This window comes from Myotis nattereri (assembly GCF_964212035.1).
Source record: "Myotis nattereri genome assembly, chromosome: 13".
Taxonomy (NCBI): domain Eukaryota; kingdom Metazoa; phylum Chordata; class Mammalia; order Chiroptera; family Vespertilionidae; genus Myotis; species Myotis nattereri.
Genome location: NC_138088.1, coordinates 50840852 through 50854128, shown reverse-complemented (window position 1 = coordinate 50854128; position 13277 = coordinate 50840852). Strand labels below are relative to the sequence as shown.

At 43.6% G+C, this 13277-nt stretch overlaps 1 protein-coding gene across 2 annotated transcripts in view; it reads right to left on the bottom strand.

Moving 5' to 3' along the window:
• Nucleotides 1-797: 797 nt before the first annotated feature.
• The window catches only part of ACSL5 (acyl-CoA synthetase long chain family member 5), a 39119-nt gene continuing 26639 nt past the window's right edge, over nt 798-13277 (bottom strand). The window contains exons 10-22 of one of the 2 annotated variants that reach the window (XM_081104793.1): nt 13069-13142; nt 12389-12466; nt 11041-11175; nt 8577-8711; nt 8028-8123; nt 6702-6774; nt 6368-6456; nt 5934-6050; nt 4000-4143; nt 3288-3389; nt 2748-2819; nt 2162-2308; nt 1232-1488 (exon numbers count right to left, since the gene is read on the bottom strand). In XM_081104793.1, the coding sequence (XP_080960919.1) occupies nt 2168-2308; nt 2748-2819; nt 3288-3389; nt 4000-4143; nt 5934-6050; nt 6368-6456; nt 6702-6774; nt 8028-8123; nt 8577-8711; nt 11041-11175; nt 12389-12466; nt 13069-13142 (1256 nt within the window). In that variant the 3' untranslated portion in view covers nt 1232-1488; nt 2162-2167. Of the gene's footprint in view, nt 2309-2747; nt 2820-3287; nt 3390-3999; nt 4144-5933; nt 6051-6367; nt 6457-6701; nt 6775-8027; nt 8124-8576; nt 8712-11040; nt 11176-12388; nt 12467-13068; nt 13143-13277 lie in introns of both variants that reach the window. The other variant, XM_081104792.1, reaches the window with a different exon arrangement.

Sequence of the window (13277 nt, the reverse complement as noted above, 5' to 3'; positions counted from 1 at the left end):
AGGTGGTAAGAATGCTGCAGGACTTGCATTCTTAAAGTCAGGTGTGTCTAAACACATAAGTGGAATGACAGAAGTCACCTATTTGAATATTAATTCTTTCCAAGGCAGGGAACTTGAGCTCTGCGGGTCAGGCTTGTAACAATAATAAGGGAAGGGCACTTGGGAATTCAGCAGTTGCTGAAACAAAACTGTCCCATTTTAGTGAGGGCTAGGAAGGGAGATAAGTGAAAGACATGTCAGATGTAGTCATATATGTGAAGGTGGCAGGTGGGAGGGTCTGATGAAAGTGACATTTGAAACAAATGAGAGGACAAGTCGTGTGCGTCTGGGAAGTCCTGCAGTTTAGACAGAGACAACAAGAACTGCAGGCTGGAATGTGCCTGGCCTGTTTGAGGGAAGGGACAGCAGTCAGTGCAGGAATGAGCGAGGGCAGTATGAGGAGGTCAGGAGATAATAGGGGCTAGACATGGCAGGACCTGTAAGGTAATTCCTGCCTTCCCTTTGGCGACTGAAGACTAGACATTTCTTCAACTTTTCTGAGCTGAGTGTAGAAAGACCAGGAACGGCCTGGGCCAGCGTGGCTCAGAGGTTGAGCATCAACCTATGAACCAGAAGGTCACGGTTTGATTCCTGGTCAGGGCACATACCCCGGTTTTGGGTTAGATCCCTAGTGTGGGGCGTGTAGGAGGCAGCCGGGAAATGATTCTCTCTCTTCATGGATGTTTCTATCCCTCTCTTTCCCTTCATCTCAGAAATCAGTAAACATAAATTTAAAAAGAAAAAAAGAGAGAGAGAAGGACCAGGAACGTTCTTTTCACTCCAGTTAGAGGCCAGAAAGAAACATTCAAGATGAGAGTATGACAAAGATGGTAAAGAAAAAAAACATAAATCGGGCTCTTTTGGAGTTAGGGCTCAACTGTCCCTTGTTTTGTTGTTCGCAGCGATGGAGTAAGAAGGCCTGGTCCTCTCAGTGTACTAGTTGCCTTTAGTAGTTAACTTGGTTGCATACTAGAATCACCTGCGCACCTTTCAAAAATCCCGGGGCCACGGCTGTGTCCCAGACCATTTCAATCAGAATCCTTGGGGTAACACCAGGTGTGGTATCTTTCTAAACTCCCAGGTAATTCTGGTGTGCAGCCACGTTTGAGAGCCACCAGCTCACATGCATGTTAAGTCGTCCTTGCTTAAGGCTGATTCTCATCATGGTCCGTGAGGAAATGCACACCTCAACGTAAGTATCCACAATAGTTTATTATTTGAAAGACTTTACAAGTGGAAGCAACACGTGTGTTTGGGGGTGAACCAGAGCAGGAACTGGAGTTCCTGGGGGAAGAGGCCAGTGGGTCTCCTCTTAGAGAAGCCTGCTGCACAGGCCGGTCTGTGTTCCCAGTTCAGGAGGTTTTTACTCGGTGCTCTGCTTCGTCCACTGGAAAGTGCACTTGACATTGTTCCAGCTCCGTCCCCCACAGCTTCCAACTCAGCAGCAAACTGTAAGGGACAGATTTCGTCACCAGTCGTGTCCCTGTAGATAACATCTGAACATTCTCTCGGACATGTCACAGGCCCAACTTTTCATTCTCCCAAGTCAGACAGCCAGAGAGGCTTGGAAATCTTCAGTACAATCAAACACGTAAGTACTTAGAGGAAAGCTGTCTTTCAGATTCAGAGCCGTGGTAGGTCAAGACTTGATGGAAAATTCTAAAGGTTTTGTGGAGTAGTTAGAAAGCGAATTATAAAACAGCTTTGCAGAACTTAAGCATCTCCTGAGCATGGGAAAGTCTAAGTGTGGAGACTGTTGATGGTTCAGTTTTACTGAAAAAGTTTTACTGAAAGAAGTCACAAAAGGTCACTTCCACAGGCTGGAGATCATGAGGAAGGGACGACGACTATGAAAGGACTTTGAAGAAAGGCATGTTCATAAAAGTAGCCTGAAAACCTGAGTGTCCGCAACATTTATGATGGGGAAGACAAGGTTTACTTAGTCCGGAGCTAAGCAGCATTATAATTCTCTCAATGCTGTTTTTTAAAGCCCCCAAACTATAGTTTTAATTTAATAGGCAGAACAACAGACAGAAGAAAAGACAAAATGAACGTAAGGCTAGTTTTTAATCCATGTTCCCACAGGGCAGGCTCCCTCAGAGCCCCTTCCAGCCGTCAGTACCTTAACCTATTCCTGCATGTTCTCATACAGGCTGTTGATTTGGGTCTGAAAGTACTTGGAAAGCTCTCCACGCTTTGCTTTCAATGTTGGTGTCAAGAGCCCGTTTTCAATGGAAAAGGGCTCTGGGTGGAGATAGATGCTTTTGACCTGGAAGAGAAGAACAACATTCACACACATGTGTGCACACACATGCACGCACACACATGCACATTTTTTAGTGATTTGGATTTTTCTGCAGAGCCCTCTAAGTGCTATGTGAAGGACCTTACAGAATATTTCACCTTATAAAAAAAAAAATGGGTTTGAGGAAGTGGTAAAAGAGAAAGAACAGTAACACATACCCATTCTCACACACTTAAAATTTGGGAAAGAGATGAGTAGGGAGAAGGGGGAATGAATAATGAATAGCAATAAGTGACTGTACAAATAATTACAAAAGGTCACTGCCATTTATTGTTGATGGGTCCCTGGCACAAACTCTAAAAGCCAGTTCCTTGGACACTGTACATTTAAACCCCATTCTCAATGCAACTTTAAAACTTCCTAGAAGGACTTGGAAGACCAGGAGGACATCTGTAGTACATACCTGTTCGAAGGACTTGAGGCCACCTTCTTTCCCAACCTTCTGCAAGTCTTCTAAAATGGCTTCCTTTATGATCTAAGAATGTGAAACATGGCTTAAAGCATGGCTGTTTGGAAAAGCCTTCACGAAAGGTTAAGCATGAACCGACTCCAAATTCCTACAAGAGCTTGTTGGGATATAAGCAGGATATGGGAGTATGTGTGAGCGCATTTCATGCTTAATATTACTCAAAGGGGAAACCTAAATTGTAAAGGGGTTTTCTCTGAATGGCATTTTTAAATTTTCTATTTTCCCATGCCCTCCCCCATAAAAGAGCATATTACTATAAAAAAGAATGGTATTTGTTACTTTTAAACTCCCCATCCTATCCTCCAATCTAATAAAACCAGTGCTTAGCGTTCAGCCACCTGCCACAGATTCAGGAAGAACCTGTTCTTCCAGACAGGAGGCTCTGGGAACTCATGGGTGCCCAAGCTGGTGGGCCTCCCCTCTCCCACGATGGGCCCCAGGGTGGTGCATAAAGTTTTGCTACATGAGACTTACTTTGTTTTGGCACAGCTCTTCAAAGGAGCCCTTAACCCCAAGTTTGGCTGCAAATGTGGGGAGCACTTCTGAGTCAGGAACCACCACTGCTACCAAGGATGACTATGGAGAGGAAACAAGGCCGGTGAGAATTATTATACAGAAGTTTCCCAGTGGCTAACGAAAGCAGGATCATAACTTTGAAATAGACATCTCCCAAGATCTCTGACTCAGTACCAGTGTCCTACTCTTTCCTCACCAGATATCTCAAACTCTCCTGGAACTCGAATCCCATTTTCCCTATACAAAAATGTTCTACTCAAATTTGATTGATCAAAGAGAAGTGTGGTGTTTCAACATTAAGCTTAAACCATCTCTGGCCTGTCCATATGAACCCTCCCCCACTCTCCAAAAGCTAAGTTTAAGCCTAGAGTGTATGACACAGTTTGTGCCAAAGGACTTTTATTCCACTTGGGTATCCTTTTAATGAATGGCTACCCTTTAAGTATAACTGTCTATCAATCCTACTGACTTGTTTACAGAATCCATCCTAGTTTCAAACAATTATTTGCATCTATATTGCCTTATTTTGAGATTTGGAATGTGGCTTGATTTCTTTAGTTCTACAAGCTTTTATCTTCTCATCCTAAACCCACTGAAACAGAATCCCTGTAGCTACCGGGATCAACATGGTCTGTGCCTAGAAAGGGCTATCGTTAAAACAAAGTATTACCCGTAAGCTCTCCCCATGCACAAAAATTTGCTGCACTGGTCCACTCCTGCTGTACACGTTTTCTATCTTCTCGGGAGCGATGTATTCTCCTTGGGCCAGCTTGAAAATGTTCTTTTTACGGTCAGTGATCTTCAGAGTTCCATTCTATATGAGACAGACAGAAGACAGCGTCAGTGTTTCTGAGCCCCCTGCGGGTAGTATCCGTGGAGAGGCTAGTGAAGTCCTTCTTTAAACTTGGCTTCTCTGGAGACTTTTGAGCCATCTTTCACTTCTCATTCTTGGTTTTGAGTAAAGGGTAGGTAAGAACTTGTCTGTACTGTGTGTCTCTTTGGAGGGTCAATGTGTACCCTGAGAAAAAGCCCCCAGGACCTGCTGGGGTTGTGTAAATGGTTGTCTTATCTGCCAAAGAAATTTTGTAGCCATAAATGTCTAATAGTTTAATGCCCGATTACTTCATTTCCAGCACTCCCAGAGATAGGGAAGGAAGGATCTTTTATTAAGAATTTGGTGCCCTAGCCAGTTTGGCTCAGTGGATAGAGCATCGGCCTGTGGACTGAAGGGTCATGGGTTCAATTCCAGCCAAGGGCATATGCCTGGGGTTGCAGGCTCGATCCCTTATAGGGAGCATGCAGGAGGCATCCCAATCAATGATTCCTTGTCATCATTGATGTTTCTATCTCTCTCCCTCTCTCTTCTCTGAAATCAATAAAAATACATTACACACAAAAAAAAATTGGAATAAGTTAGATCTCCCCCTCCTTGACTCCTTTTTCTGTATCCCTCCTGTTAGATCTGGGATCAGGCTAAACAGCTCTACTGTGCTAACGTTAATCAAGAAGTCAATAATTGTTAGTACAGAAGTAGGGCCTGGAGGGCTCTCTCCCCAGCCACCAGGGGTCATTTGATGTCTCTGAGCTCATTGGTCTGAGGAGCTTTGGCTCTTAGGGATTTGAATTGCAGAATTGGGCCAAGTGTTAAATACAATCCACATGCTCACACCTTAAGTAGGGCAGTAGACTGAACCAACCCTGGAACCATCAACAAGGCTGCCTCGAGAAATAAGCCCACAATCCAGCCTAACAGACATTATCTGAAAGCCATTAATAAGACTAAGCCCTTTATAACTCCAATTTGGGGACACATGTATTGCCCACATTTTATGCTTATTAGAGCAGAGAACGCATACAGAAGCAGATAAGTTAGCATGACACTACTAGACACAAATCTATGAGATTCATCACCAGAACCAATGTTCTCAGAGTTTTCACCGAACATTCTGTGACTATCACTTAAATCTTGAGAATATTGAGCCAGAAAGGAGTTTCAGATCTGGTTACATCCCCACTCCCCCAGCACATAGTAGACACCTTTTCAGAGGGGACCTTGGAAAATCCCCTACAGGGCTCCTAAATATCCATCACAATTAAGCAATGATTTCCTCTCTTCTTAGAAAAATGGATGAGGTTGGCAGAGACTACTTACCTTTGTTAGCAAACTTAAAAAAAATGGAGCCATATATTCCGCAGAGAGAGGCCCTAAAGGTCACTGAGAGGCAAAGTCGAGCCTCTGAACATGCCTAGTTTAGAAATCTTGCCTCCTTGTTTTGATATGTCTACATAGTAAGTGGAAAAAAATGAATATAACCCTTTGAAACTTGTAAAAGGCAAATGGTGGGAGCCCATGGAGTTATTAAATCGCAACTTCTTTCTCAATAAAAGTAAACAAATAACAAAAAGAAAACAGACGACTACAGCCCTTTCCTGGAAGCGTCAACTAATTTTCCTTTGGCTGCAAGCAAATCTATTCCATTGTCACGGGAGTCACGCCAACTCAGCTGATCATCCCACTCGCATCTCTGCACAGCTTGTCAATAAGCAGATGGTTCTCCCCAGTTCTGCAGCCTATTCTCCCCAAAGTTTTGAAGAAATACCCACCGGGAGCCAGCGACCGATATCTCCTGTGTGAAGCCAGCCATCTTTGTCCAGGGCTTCCGCCGTCTTCTCGGGGTCCTTCAGGTACCCTTTGAACACGTTGACGCCCTTGATGCAGATCTGCACGTAAGAAGGTACAAAGTGATGACAATGGCAGAGGGCACTACTCCAGGCCTGGTACTTTATCAAACACCTGTTCCCACCCTTACATCATCTGATGGTTTTAACTACCGTGTGAAGAGCACTCGATTGTAATCCCCAGTGTGGGGGACAGGAACGTGAGGTTCAGAAACACCCAATGCCTTGCTCAAGATCTCAGAGGAGTCTAGCCCATGCCTGCTCACAAGGGTGTGCTCTCCTTGATACAACCCCCCCCCCCCCACACACACACACACACACCAATGCCTTGGCATGACTACTGGGAGCAACCCACCCACCTCTCCTTCACCGTTCACTGAAAAGTAGTTCATGTCTGGCACATCTTCCAGCTTCACGTGATTGCAAGCCAGGGGAACTCCGACATGGCCTAGAACACACCACACTGAGTCAGCTGGGAAACTGTAAAACGGTGATCATTCCAGGAATATTTCAGAGATACTTATGGATCAACTCTAAAAGGTAAAAGACTGAAAAATCATCTGCCAAGATAGGAAGGCCTGGACTAAAACCCGAGTTGGTTTTTGCCACATTTATCTAAACCCGTAAGTCCAAGCCCAATTAGAACCCTTCTCCCAACCACTGCCCCTCCCGCCCAGCAGACGGAGAACCTACCTGGTCTCCAGTCCCCGGGTAATGTGAATGTACAGCCAGCAGTGCATTCTGTTTGACCGTAAGCTTCAAACACCTGGGAAAGCCAGAGAAGGGCTTTGAGACCGACTCAAGGTAAAGCAGGAGCTGGCCATGCTTTAAAAGAGGAGGAAAGCGAGGCCTCTGAGGGTTGGAGGTCACTCCATGTCATAAGACCTGGAGTTCACGCCTGAGCTGCTAAGTCATCACAACTAAGGGCTTCACTCAAAAATCACAAGGGTCCAGACATAGACCAACGTATGGAAAGTTATACTGTACTTTGGGAAATGTGGCATTTCAAGTCGACGAGAAAATAAGAGTTTTTCAATAGAAGAAAAGACTAGAAAAAATATTTCTAAAACAACAAACATGAATATTATTACTATCTGAAGGACTCTTAGAAAGCAACGTGAAAGAGAACCAAATTATCCTGTGCCTGTTTTTCTGTAAGGAAGTGATAGAATGATTCATGGAAGAAATACAGATGCCAATAAGCGATAGAAAAGATGTTCAGTGTTTTTATGTATCTGATGGTCTAGGATTTAAATGATTGTCAAAGACTTTCACTGTCAAAAATGTGGGAAAATAAGACCTCATGCATTATTTGCAGAAAGGAATAAAAAAACAAGACCTTGCCGAAACCGGTTTGGCTCAGTGGATAGAGTGTCAGCTTGTGGACTGAAAGGTCCCAGGTTCGATTCCGGTCAAGGGCATGTACCTGGGTTGCGGGCACCTCCCCAGTAGGAGATGTGCAGGAGGCAGCTGATCGATGTTTCTCTCTCATCGATGTTTCTAACTCTATCTCTCTCCCTTCCTCTCTGTAAAAAATCAATAAAATATATTTTTAAAAAAAAACAAGACCTTACTAAAGGGAAGTTAGGTAATCCCTACTTGCCAGGATTAGTCCCCAAATTGATAATTGCATTCAATACTAACGAATATACAGGTATCCTTATCACTTCATTGATTATAACAGCAAAAAGAAAAGGTAAGTATCTCTTGTCCATCAATAGGAGACTACTTATTTAGGTATATTCACCAAACTATTCCAAAACCATTAAATAATGTAGATCTTTGCTTGACAAGGAACAATATCAATGGGGCACTGTTTAACAAGTATGTTAGAACCCTATGCCCTTTATGTGGGTTTCCATATGCATAAGAGGTGACTAGACGGATATTTTCTCTTGATTTTGAGATTTTTTGGGTGAGTGTCTCTTTGGTACTTTTCAGTTGTGTTTTCAATTTTATTTAAACAGCCTTATTTGTTGCAAAAGTGAAATAAGCTATCTTCAAAGGTGCTTGGCTTACCGGACATCCCATTGCCGCTCGGAGGAACTCCAAGACGGGAGAGGAGATGGGGGCAGCGCCAGTGACCATGATGCGCACCTTCCCGCCCAGGTTGTCCTGTTCAGTAGAAACAAAAACACCCGCTGAAGCCTCTTACCCTGGCTTCCTTTTCCTCCATTGCAAGATGGGCTGAACAACCCACCCACTATTGTTAGGAGAATTAAACTTGGTAATTTACAAAGCACTTAGAATAGGGCCTGGTACTGTGGGAAGGCACTTAACACATTAACTATTATTGTCACCACTACCCACAATAGCTGGGACCAGATCTGCATTTTTAAGATTTCCTCCTATAATTTGTATTTTTGGTCCCTTCAAATTACTTATAATCTCAACAGACCACCTTAAAAATATATATGAGAAAGTGCTAGAACCTAAATACCAAGCATTTTCTGAACTTGGACCAATTCCCTTTAGTGACAAACAAGGTTGTCCAGGAGAGATATGGTGAGTGAATACAGAAAGTAAGCAAGGATCTCCAGTTAAAGAGATGCTTGTCCGTCAACCTACCTGGATCTTTGCAAAGATGAGCTTGTCCCACAAACTGTTGCGTCTGATGATACCCCTTTTCACCTCATTGAATTTACTGGAAATAGCCATTTTCAACATGAACTTCTTCAAGGGAGTCTTGGCTGAATTTTGAACCTGCAGGGTGATAACTCCTTTTAGTTGGAAACCTCCATAGAGACACACACACAAAGCTCATCCATGAGCAAGAGATGTTGCCATCTAGCTTCATAAGGAAGCAGCTCTCATAATAATAAAGAGCCCAGAGAATGATGCCCACATATAATTCAGAGCTCCAGTTCCTCCAGATACCTTGGCACACAACTTTGGCAATTGACATAATTACGTCTTCAAAAGATGGTCAGCACCAATCTACAAAGTCACTTGGGACTACTAGATAATAACCAGTTCAATGGGCAGCACCCTGAGGGTTTTTGCTTCAGTAGGCTGAATAAGGTCCCAGGAATCTGATTGTTTAAACAAGCATCACCTCTCACTCCCCTTGCCCGACACACTAAACTTGGAGAAATACCACTTTCTCTATAACTGAAGTTTCCTTGGCCACAGCACACAAAGCCCAACAGACTTTTCTACTTCAATATTTCTTCCCTGTGAACTTACTGCTGACACTGATCTTTTCTCAACTTTTACAAGACTCCCCCTAACAAATCATGGACAAAGAACTGGAATTTAGACACACTAATAAAGTCTTGCTTTTTTTAAAAAATGGAAATATATAAACCTACCTTTATTTATTTATGTATTTATTTATTTATTTATTTATTTATTTATTTATATTGTTTAAAGCATTACATATAGTATTACATATGTCTTCTTTTTCCCCCCACTGACCTCCCCCCAGCCACTCCCATTCCCTGGCACATGCCCTTACCCCCCCAGTAAAGTCTTGCATTTTAGAAATAAGTCCCAGAAGAGAACTGTGTGTTAATACCATATTGTAAAATAACTCTCTCTCAAAAATTAAAAAGAAAGTCCAACCAACAAATGAACAAAAATTATAACTACCAAATCTAACAATCCCATAGCACGATGAGGAGCTGTTAGAATTGTTAGCAAGTCTGATAGAAATGAGGGCTCTCAGTGTCTAGGGACCATCTGTGTACTAGCATGCCATCCGTCCTATAACTGGAGCCCCAGGATAACCCCTGGTGAGATTCACAAGCATGAAGGGGAGTGCTAGGATCTGAGCGGTGGGGCCAAACATGTGGAGAATGGCCTTGTGTTCTTTCCTTAAGGCTCTCATGTCTATGGAAGTATGAGGTGCTTGGGCACACAATCAAGAGCATGGGTGCTGTTATTATATTGCCTGGGTTCAAATTCCAGTTCTAAGAGCTCTTTGGAGAAAACAACCAAACCAAGACTTGAGTAAGAATCGTACAAGATGAGCTTGAGACATCTTAGGCTAGGAATCAACGAAGCGATTAAAAAACCACTCAGGTCCTGTCAAAGGACATATGAGCAACACGACGGGGCTCCCAACTTCCAAAACGGGACTCCTGACTTCCAAAATAGGGAAATTTGAACACCGAGAAGAATGAGTGAAATAGATTAAACATACAAATATGCAAATCACCAGCTCTTAATATTACAAAGAAAATAATCTCATTGGCCAGTTTTAAAGATCACTGGGGCACCAATTCAGCATTCTGAAGATTGGTAAATAAAAGAATGAAATATTTGTTGTGCCCTTATGGGAGCATCGTAGCTAGTGAATGAAAGAGAAATGATTGAATTAGAAAAATCACCATTTTGCAATCCCTAATGAAAAATAGAGCACTGATAAATGACAGCTAAAATAATTATGTGACAGCCCTAGCCAGTTTGGCTGAGTGGATAGGATGTCGGCCTGTGGACTCAAGGGTCTCAGGTTCAATTCCGGTCAAGGGCACATGACTGGGTTGCAGGCTCAATCCCCAGAAGGGGGCATGCAGGAGGCAGCTGATCAATGATTCTTTCTCATCACTGATGTTTCTATCTCTCTCTCCCTCTCCCTTCCTCTCTAAAATCAATAGAAATATATTTTAAAAAATGAAAATAAAATAAAATAATGATGTGACAATTTGATTCTGTCCAGACCCATTATTAGCTGTGACTCTGAGCAAGTTATTGCCCCTGAGGCTGTCTCTTCACCTATAAGTTAGGGATATCAAGCATAGGCCTCATGTGCTTTTGTGGGGACACAACGCTTGTAGGTGCTATGAAATCAGTCTCTCTGAACTGAGAGCTCTTTCTCCAGATCAGGTCCAAGTGGTCTCACCCAGAGGAAAGGGGTTTTTCCACAACTGCATTTATAAATGTGGCTGTAAGTAGATGTGTGTAGGGAATGGGAGGCAATGGTGGAAGTGGACAAATTCTTAACAACATAGAGTCCCTACGAGCCTCAGTCAGGCCTGAGCCAGACAGCTCGTGCACCCCATGGTCAGCCCAGTAGAAGCAAGGCCAGTACCTTATCGTAGATCCTGTTGAGGAGTCGAGGCACCACGGGAAACAGTGTGGGCTTCAGTGTCTTCATGTCATCGGGCAGCAACCGAATGTCTCCTTGGAAGAACCCAACTCTGGCTCCACACGAGTACACAACAATCTGAAACCAAAGCCGAAGAAAAGGGCTCAGCGCCAAAGGCCCGCTTCAGGTGGGGCCCGTCTTCAAGAGGCTGTCACAAGAGACTTGGCCGCTCGTGGTGCCTCTTAGTCTGTGGCGCTAAGAAAAAACACCGCCAATGAAACAAGAACATAATCGCGAGACTGTCCTATAATTGTGAGACTGTCCCGAGTTCAGAAATGTGAAAAAGAAGATTCTTATTAGCCCTTGCTTGTTTGGCTCAGTGGAAAGAACATTGGCCTGGGGACTGAAGGGTCCTGGGTTTCATTGCGGTCAAGGGCACGTACCTAGGTTGCAGGCCTGATCCCCAGACCTGGTTGGAGCATGTGCGAAGGCAACCAATTGATGGATGTGTCTCTCTCACATCAGTGTTTCTCTCTCTCTCTCTCCCTCTCTCCCTTCCACTCTCTCTAAAAACCAATGGAAAAATATCCTCAGGTGAGGATTGAAAAAAACAATGTTTATTAGAATCAATATCTTATGAATCAGATATCAGCACTTTAGTCCAAGGAACTGGTTCTCTCCTTCATCATTTCACGCATCAACAGTATTTAAGAAATATTTAAGAATAGGGCTCACAGCCAAAGGATCACTTCACAGGGGATCAGAGAGAGGATTTCCCATTCCTACCACCACCTATGCTTTTGAAAGACCAGCATTGCTTTCAGTCCTCAAATCGGCCTCAGCCTGAGCAGCCCAGAGTCCACTCACAGAGGGGCAGCCCTCCTCCAGGGTACACCACCCTGAACGAGCCTGTCTTAGACACTCTGGACATCTCACCTGGATCAAATGCTTCTTCCCTGGCCCGCTGTGAGGAACTTCCTTTCCTCTAATCCTTGATCTTTTAAAATCTTTGAACCAAAATAAAATTAAAAAAAGAAAAACATATCTTATCCCAGGTTAGAATGAAGGGTCTACGGTAAGCTCCTGGCTCTGATCTCACTCGACTCACAGGCACCATGTGAAGGCGGGAGCAAGCTGAGTCCCAGTGGACACACACAGACTTAGCAGAGGAAGGCATCACAGCGAGGTAGGGGAATGCCGGGATTTAGACTTAGCTGTGCCCATTCCCTGTCTCTGCCCTTTACCTTAAAGAAAGGGCTGTAAATGTTGGGAACCTGCCTTTGGAATAAAGGTGAGACTAAGCAAGTCAGGACTCCCTTCCCACATACCTGCTAGGGCCGTGGGCACTCACCTGTACAACCCTCTCGAACATATGAGCCAAGGGGAGGTAGGAAATGCTCACATCCTCAGGGGTGGGTGCAAAGCTTTCCTACAGATCAGGAAGGGGGAGGAGACAAAATCGGATTAATGCCAACCTTCTTTTCCAAAAGGATTTATGACCTACCCTTGTTAACTATAGTTAATAATACTCTATTGTATATTCGAAAGTTGCTGAGAGAGTTGATCTTAGAAGTTCTCGTCACAAGAACAAAGAATTTGTAACTATGTGCAGTGATGGATGTTAACTACACTTACTATGAGGATCATTTTGCAATACATATAAATATTGAATCATTATGTTGTACACCTGAAACTATTATAATGTTAGGCATCGTTACATCTCATTTAAACTTAAAAATTTTTTTTTAACTACTTCCTTCCATGAGTGCCCCATACAGTCATGCAGGGGGTGCCCAGCAGAACTGGGAAGGGTGCCCTGGACTGCGCTGGGGTAGAGGTCTGCAGGGATCCTCAAAGACCACGGCTTGAAAATGCACAGCCCTCCACACAAAGATGCACATGTGTTTGTCCACACTCAGGCCCTTAACCTGTTTTGGTTTTTTTTCTTCTCTGCCTCCTCTCGCTTCAAGATTAAAATCTTATGACAGAGTCACATTCTAATGAGGACCCCTTTTTCAAGCTACCACTAACCTCCACACATCTGAGGAAAGCTGAAGCATTTGAAACAACATTTTGATGGGTTAGCATGGCTCCTTTGGGGTCACCTGTAGGAAACAAGAGGTGGAGAGAAAGACCCTTTATGTAGCAAATCGGTAACCTTTTGGCTTTGAAATAAGAAGTGACATTCAATTGGTTCTGTTCCAAACAGGCAAATGCTTCTCCTGTCACCGAGTCTTTGT